The 8,357-nt window shown below is 52.3% G+C and overlaps 2 protein-coding genes; both read left to right on the forward strand.

Moving 5' to 3' along the window:
• Nucleotides 1-718: 718 nt before the first annotated feature.
• CHC_T00003258001 (hypothetical protein) lies at nt 719-3,548 on the forward strand. XM_005714368.1 is given in 2 exon segments: nt 719-3,307; nt 3,308-3,548. 1 exon segment carries the CDS (start codon nt 719-721, stop codon nt 3,305-3,307), a length of 2,589 nt encoding a protein of 862 aa, XP_005714425.1. The 3' UTR covers nt 3,308-3,548.
• A 1,723-nt stretch (nt 3,549-5,271) lies between these two features.
• CHC_T00009179001 (phosphoglycerate kinase) lies at nt 5,272-6,846 on the forward strand. XM_005714369.1 is given in 2 exon segments: nt 5,272-6,528; nt 6,529-6,846. 1 exon segment carries the CDS (start codon nt 5,272-5,274, stop codon nt 6,526-6,528), a length of 1,257 nt encoding a protein of 418 aa, XP_005714426.1. The 3' UTR covers nt 6,529-6,846.
• The last annotated feature ends 1,511 nt before the right edge of the window (nt 6,847-8,357 follow it).

Here is an 8,357-nt window from a genome sequence, read left to right on the forward strand (position 1 = left end):
ACGATGGTGCGCATACAAAATTCTCCCTTTTGGTCCGACTACATTCGTCGCCCAATACCAGCCGTCCAAGTATGGACGGCGGCGGTCCGGAGCGTTCTTATTGGACGAAATGGCTTTCGCCACCTCATGGCCAATGGCCCTATGATATGCCTATCTTGGCAAACACTCTGCCAAAACACGCGTTTTCGTGACTTTATGTAAAGTAAAAGCAAAAAAGGTTGTCGGTAAACAGAACTTTTTTTGCCTCGCCTCTGTTCGCATCGCATACACACACGTGTACACGTGCATAGTTTTTCTAGAAAGGCACTGTGCCGTATTTTTTTTTGTGCCAGCGCCACATCGCAATTGCGTGAAGGCCGGTGAGGCGTTAGAACCATGGGAAATGTGCAGTCGGAACAGACGGTGTGTAACTCCCGAGATATCAAACATTTGACCTGCTTCGTCATCCAGCTCCTTCTCCCTGCACTTTCTCAGTCTCTACAGTTTACGTCGCTGCGTTTGTGCTGCGGGAAATTGCCAGCCGATGGAGACTGACGCGCTGAAGGCTTGAACACCCTAGCAGGCCACCAACTATCGAACTGAGTGGTCTGAACGCCCTTGACCTTTCAGGTTTGCACGATCCCTTCTCACTTTCTGCTGCAAAAAGTCAGAGAGGCAAGAGTTTTGATCAGCCCGGCATTGTCTGTCACGCAGAGTCTCCGCATACACCCTGCTCGACATGGATGGGCGATCAAACCCGAGGCGAGCAGCGTCTACTGGCATAAGCTTTCGCAGCACGGAAGGCGAGGAGCCGATAGATGTCGATGCGTACAACCCAAACGTAGACGTTGATGTAGAGGCACGCCACCGGCGAGAGCGCAAGAGGAGACGCAAGGAGGACAAGCGTGAGAACAGGGAGCGCCGAAGGCGACGAAAGAAACGTCGTCGCGAAGGCGACTCTGACTCCGGCGATTCTGAGTATAGACCGGATAAGGAGAAGCGCCCTAAAGAAGACGTCAGAGACGAGGACGACATGGTGCCAATTCCGCGTGCCGCGAGGGAGGCCACGTTCAACCTTGACGTTGAGGAAGCGGATGACGATGACGCAGAGATTAGGGACTTTAGTCAACTACCGCTGCGACCGGATCATCAGTCCCGCCCAGTATATGTATCGGGAGATATGCGTATCTTCTTGGAGACTTTCTCCCCGATTTATAAGCAGGCGTACGATTTTCTTGTGGCTATTGCAGAACCAGTGTCGCGCCCCGAGCAGCTTCACGAATATCGGCTTACGCCGTATGCGCTTTATGCGGCGGTAAGCGTTGGTTTAGATAGCGAAAGCATTATTCGTGCGTTGGGGAAGCTTTGCAAGACGGCGTTGCCAAAGGAAGTTCCGAAATTTATTCGAGATTGCACAAAAACATATGGGAAGACTAAGCTGGTACTGAAGAAGGGAAAGTACCTCGTGCAGACATTAGATGAGAAGGTACTGCGGATTTTTGCTGCGGATCCAGAAATTTCTTCATCTCGAATGCCGGAGAGCGCGATCGGTGCCGAAAGCAAAGAGGTAGAAACGGAAGAGCAAGGCATTGTTATCGCTGGTCGTGAAGAAGCGGTGAGCGATGCAGCTACTCTAGCTGCACTTGCGAAGGCCCTAGATGATGAAGATGACGAAGATGAAGAAGATTACTTGGTTGGTAGCGCCAAGAAGAAGGCATTTGAATTTGAGGTGCGTCCTGAGATGGTGGAACACGTCAAGCGTCGTGCGATTGAACTGGACTATCCACTTATGGAAGAATACGATTTCAGGAATGATTCGACGAATCGGAGCATAGATCTTGACTTGAAACCAATCGCGAAGATTCGCCCCTACCAAGAGAAGAGCCTAGAGAAAATGTTTGGAAACGGCAGAGCACGATCGGGTGTAATTGTGTTGCCTTGCGGGGCTGGAAAAAGTCTTGTTGGTGTAACGGCGGCATGCACGATCAAAAAGCCTGTCTTGTGCTTATGCACCAGTTCTGTGTCTGTGGAACAATGGCGATACCAGTTTGCGACGTGGAGCACGATGCCGCGGGACCATGTTGGGCGTTTCGTGGCGTCGGGCGGCGGTCCAAAAGATAAGAGCTTCTACGGCGGCGTGACAGTAACAACATATTCGATGATTTCACATAGCGGGCGGCGAGCAGCGGAGTCTGAAAGAATGCTGAATGAATTGAAATCGAAGGAATGGGGCCTTTTGCTCCTTGATGAGGTGCATGTGGTGCCAGCAAACGTATTTCGTCGGGTCATTGGTGTTATCAAAGCGCATTGTAAGTTAGGACTGACGGCAACGCTGCTTCGTGAAGATGAGAAGATCGGAGATATCAACTTCCTCATTGGACCGAAGCTATACGAGGCAAACTGGCTCGACCTGCAACGAGAAAACTACCTTGCGACTGTTCAATGCGCGGAGGTATGGTGTCCGATGACGAAGGAGTTTTATCGTGAGTATCTGTCATCGACGCCAGCAAGAAGAAAGCTTCTTTATGCAATGAACCCGAACAAGTTCCGTATGTGTCAATTCCTCGTCAAGTTTCATGAAGATCGAGGGGACAAAGTGATCATTTTTGCAGATAACGTGTATGCGCTCCAAATGTACGCCAGAAGACTTTGTAGGCCATACATATACGGACCAACGACACAGACTGAGAGACTACGAATCCTTGCCAACTTTCAGCACAACCCCGAGCTAGGGACGATTCTATTGTCGAAAGTTGGTGATACATCTATCGATATCCCGGAGGCGAACGTCCTGATTCAAGTGAGCTCACATTATGGGTCTCGCCGACAGGAGGCGCAGCGTCTCGGACGTATCCTACGACCGAAACCGCGTGCCGGGCAAAACTTCAACGCATTTTTCTACTCGCTCGTGTCAACGGATACTCAGGAGATGTTCTACTCTTCCAAACGGCAACAATTCTTGATTGACCAAGGTTATGCGTTCAAGGTGATCACACATCTTGAAGGGATGGACAAGGCCAAGCTGGATTTCGAGACTAAGGAAGAACAACTGGACTTGCTTGCAGCGGTGCTATCGGCGAATGAGGCTGATGCGACGGAACACCTAGACGTGGATGATGAAGAGCGGGCGTTGGCAGGTAACGGGCCGGGTGGCGGTCTTGGACGGATGGACGTAATGAGGAGGAGACCGTCGTCGTTGTCATCGTTGACAGGGGCTAGGGGGATGAGATATGCCGAGTATGAACGTGACCGGCCTAAGTCGATGCCGCTTCCGAAGAGTCAGCAGGTGTTGCGACATGCGTTGTTCAGGAAGAGGGCTAGGAAGTAGATAATGGAGGGAGGATTCATAGGAATCCTGACTCAATTGACAGGGGCATAGGTGCTGTAAGGCGGCCTTCGCGTAGCAACTAGACTACAACGGCTATTATTCTAGTTACCTGCTCCTCCTGCAGGGTGAACCGGGAGGGATTCGGATTCACAAGTAGCACTAAGAGCATCTCTACCGCGGGTCTATTCTCTATTCTAATGACAAATTTTCAGCCGCAAAGAAAAAACCATACTCTATTGCACGTTTTCTAATCTATTCGAAAAAATTTCCCAATAGATTAGAGCACGATCTGGGTCTATTCGACCCCTCATTAAACCCAAATCGCGCTCTAATATATCGAATAGAGGTGACAGGACGGCCCCCCGGATTGGCTAGTGGGGTAGCTGCGCTTGGCAGATGTGGGTGCCCCGCAAATTGCACTTCAATGCAAACCGCTAGCGCTGCTGGCGGTTTGCATTGAAGTGCAATTGCAGCTGTTACATCGCATCGTCGCGCAACGTACTTTCCGCTCTCCCGTGCACTCACTCTACTCTGCCAGCTATGGGGCGCGGAAAGAACTGAGATGCCGAGAAGAATTGCGTTCTCGCCCTTGCATGGATCGCAGCGTCGAAGATCCGATCTCCGCACCGACCAGGCAGGAAAAATCTTCCAAGACACTATCCGCCGCCGCTTTATCGAGAAAGATCCCGGGCAGCACCCAGTTCCGGCTTCCCGCAGGGCTGCGAAGTTGCCATTGTAAGAGCATCCCCACCGCGTCGATTCTATTGCCGGATAGAAATACAACGTGTACGCTGACCATTCGCCGGTTGCCCGAATTGAATTTTGTGCCTATTCGTCAATCTATTCGTGTGGAATCTATTCGCGTCAACCCCAACGCATATGTTGCAAATCTATCGCTATATGCCCGCGCAGACAACGGCGAGACGTCACACATCGTCTGCGAAGAGGCGATCGTTCATCGAGACGCCCACCCCTCGCCGTGAATCCCGCGCGGCTGCATGTCTCTCTTCCGCAGCCTGTGCCCTCTTTCCCTCTTCGTCGCGCGCCCTCTCTCGGGTATTGTCCAACTACGCGCTCTCACGAGTTATCATCGCCAATGGACCGGAGAACAGTCCTCGGAAGCGTCCTTCAGTACAGTATATGGACGACAGCGATGGCGATGATGAAAGCATCGTCGCGAGCATGCACAGGTCACGCGCCACCGGAATGCATGCTGCAGCGACGAAGCAGCGGAGGTTCTCGGGTGAGAAGGATGCACAATTGGCCAGAATTCGGCTGACACGCCTGGCACGTGGCATTCTATCGCGGAATCTATTCACCGGATAGAACGTTTTTAGAATCTATCGGCGCTCGGATAGATCCCAAAATTGTTCTATTCGATTTCGGAAAGCGATAGAATTGCGCGGTGGGGTTGAAAATTGTGAGCGGAAATTCTATTGATCAAATAGATGTGCCCGGTGGGGTTGCTCTAAAGCGTTGAACGGGATGAGTGCAGCGGTACTGACCGGATGTGGGCTCCGCGGTAGAGTTGCGCTGCGATTCTACAGTATTCTGGTAAATCTATTGAGAATTAGAGCAATAGAAGTACCCAATAAAAATTAAGCACTTGGCCGGAAATTTTTGATTAGAGAATCGAATACCGTCACCGGGTAGAGATCCTCTAAATCTCTATTTACTCAATTGTCGTCACTGCAGAATCATTTTTGTTCTGCGATGTACTATTGGTTGATTAGTTTCTCTTCGCAAGTCCATTGGGCTAGCAGCCAACCGAAAAATCTGACCATCCCATTGGATCACATCAAAACCATCTCGTACAAGTCCAAACACCGCAGCCAACCCTATCAGACGAATCTAAAACCAGTCCTTTTTAATAGTCGAGGTTAGCCCTTCCAGCCTAGGTACTAACCTACATCGCCATTGACCCACCCATTCTTTTCCAACTCGCAGCTCAAATTCCCACTACCATGTCTTTCTCCAAGCTCTGTATCGACGCTCTCGATCTCGCTGGCAAGCGCGTCTTCATCCGTGTCGACTTCAACGTCCCCTTCGACAAGGAGACCGGCAAGACCATCACCAACACCCAGCGTATCGACGCCGCCCTCCCCACCATCAAATACGCTCTGGAAAAGGGCGCCAAGTCCGTCGTCCTCGCTTCGCATCTCGGACGCCCGTCCGGCCGTGTTAACCCCAAGTTCTCGCTCAAGCCCGTGGCAGACGTCGTCTCGGAGAAGATCGGCAAGACGGTCACCTTCCTCGAAGATGCCGTCGGCTCCGCTACTGAGGAGGCTTGCAAGGACCCCGAGACCGGATCCGTCTTCTTGCTCGAGAATTTGCGCTTCCACATCGAGGAGGAGGGCAAGGGCGTTGATGCTGATGGCAACAAGATCAAGGCTGATGCTGCTAAGGTGACGGAGTTTCGGAAGAGTCTCAGCACTTTGGCTGATGTTTACGTTAACGACGCCTTTGGCACTGCTCACCGCGCTCACTCGTCCATGGTCGGCGTGGATCTCCCACAAAAGGCCTCTGGCTTTCTCATGAAGAAGGAGCTTGAGTATTTTGGAAAGGCCCTGCAGGAACCCCAACGCCCGTTTCTTAGCATTTTAGGAGGATCCAAGGTGTCCGATAAGATCCAACTCATTGAGAACTTACTTGATAAGGTCGATGAGATGATCATTGGAGGAGGTATGGCATTCACATTCAAGAAAGCCGTCGAGGGAATGGCCATTGGACAGTCGCTTTTCGACGAAGCCGGTGCAAAGATCGCGCAGGAAATTGTGGACAAAGCTAAGGCGAAGAATGTCAAGCTTCATTTCCCCGTCGACTTCACGATTGCTGACAAGTTTGCCCCAGTGGCTAACACAAGAGTTGCGACGGACTCAGAGGGCATTCCGGATGAATGGATGGGTCTCGATGCAGGTCCGAAGAGCCAAGAGGCAATGCGCGAGGTCGTGTTGCGGGCGAAGACAGTCGTGTGGAACGGTCCTGTCGGCGTGTTTGAGTTTGAAGCGTTTGCAAAAGGAACAAAGGCCGTGGTCGATGCTGTCGTGGAAGCTACTTCATCTGGAGCTGTGACGATCATTGGTGGAGGTGACACGGCCACTGCAGTAAAAGAGATGGGTGCAGCGGATTCTGTGTCTCACGTTTCCACGGGCGGTGGTGCGAGCCTCGAACTGCTCGAAGGAAAGACTCTACCCGGCGTGGCCGCATTGACAGACGCATGAAACTGTCGTCGCACCGCAAAAGTGCAATGTTTTCCTCGAGAGTTGTTGTAAACTTGTACTGTAAGACGATTTCTACAGGTGTTCTGTTACAAAGTTAGTGTTTTCATTGGTCTGGAGTCTGTAGCCCAAGGCGATAGCTACACCATTCGAGCAAAGCGCTACTTGCTATACCAAGAAAGATATAGACAGAGCAAGTTCTGTTGAAGCTACGGTATGATTCCATTGTTTTGCTTGATCAGGTCTTGTAGCAGTGACGAGGATCCGTTGCGATGCGTGGCAAAGCCTTTCCGGGATAATAAAGCAGCATTTTCTGTAGCCTATCTAACCAAATGGTTCACAGTTGCTGAGGACAGATCAACAGAAGCTCTCCCATGCACAGATGCCATGGGCGAAATTGTATGCGTTCCGCCTTTGGACATGGACCAAACGCGATCAATACCCGGAAGTGGTGCTCTAGCGATTTGATTATCATCATACGGTACTGTACAGTACGCACGGGTGATACGTAGCCGAATTCAAGATGACAACGAATTCGATATCTCACGAGACTGCGCCATGTCCTCGATCTAGCCGTGCTCGTAGCCGTCAATACAGGATCGAAACACGGTGAGTGAATACACCAGATGCATCTCTAGCTGGATGATGTTCTCTCCATTTGTACCATGCACATACGAAGCACAGACGGTTCATCTCGACATGGAAGGCGAACAGTGCAAAGACTGATGGAGCCGTGCTGCATATGACCTAAATTCGTCGAATACCCGATCTGTCTCCCTGCATGAGTTGGGAACATACGCCGTTGCCGACTAGTGGCATAGTGACAAGGGTGTCAGAAACGGAAGACGGGTCCCTCTCCTGCATGAGCCTGCTGAGCGGGGCGAGGGTGAGATCAGAAAGTTCCTCAAGAAAGAGAATGACGCCTTCACTGGCGAGCCCCGAATGGTCGGCAGCAGTATCGAACGAGGAAAGATAGTCACAAGCGCGGAATATAGTTTCATGTCCGAGCCTATCCCATGCACGACCGTACATGCCATACTGCTGAAGTAAAGCTGCTACGGCCTCGTGAATAGGTCTTGAAAAGCGAGTGTCGTGGTCAGCAGAGGCAGAGTTAGAGGCGGGCTGATCGAAAGCCGTATACCAGGCGCGCGGGCCTCGCGGAGAGGGGGAGGACGGATGGTAGTATTTGGAAAGAGCGCGGCGCTTGAGGGGAGGAAGCTTGAGAAAGCCGGGGTCTGTGTGGGCGGAGAAGGGGGAGTGAGGCTTGATGGCGCAGTGGGGCCGTGCTGGTTGCAGGGCATCTGCAGTGGGTGCCACTTGGGGGAGGTAGATGGGTAAGGTACGGCGGGGCTGGATTTCACCCCGGTCGCACATGTGGCGGAACCAGGCGAGGAAGAAGCGATCGAAGTCGCGGCGGATGCGCGGTGGACGCATGTTTGTTATTCTGGCCCCTGTGAAAGTGAAGGCGGAATGGCACTGGGGTCAGTGAATGGTCGTAAAAAGTGGGGGGTGGGATGGGGTTGGGCTAGGGAATGTGCGTACGGTAAATGGAGATGTATGCCTTGAGTCTGGGGATGGGGCACTCCTTAATGTCATGGTCAGTGAGCTGTTCAATCGGAACGAGGGCAAACTTTCGGAAAGCGTCTAGCTCTGCACCGGCTAGCAGTCTGGTGGGGGTGTAGTGGACGGGGAGGGGCGGGGCGGGCTGATTCGCGGAGGGGACTGTGCGTTGTCGCGCAGCGATGGGGACTGCAGCAGCGGACGGGACGACGTGGGTGGAGAGCGGCATGGCCAAGAAGGAGGGAGTGGGGGAGGGAGTGGGGGAGGGAGTG

This window comes from Chondrus crispus, genomic scaffold, assembly GCF_000350225.1.
Source record: "Chondrus crispus Stackhouse genomic scaffold, scaffold_183, whole genome shotgun sequence".
Taxonomy (NCBI): domain Eukaryota; phylum Rhodophyta; class Florideophyceae; order Gigartinales; family Gigartinaceae; genus Chondrus; species Chondrus crispus.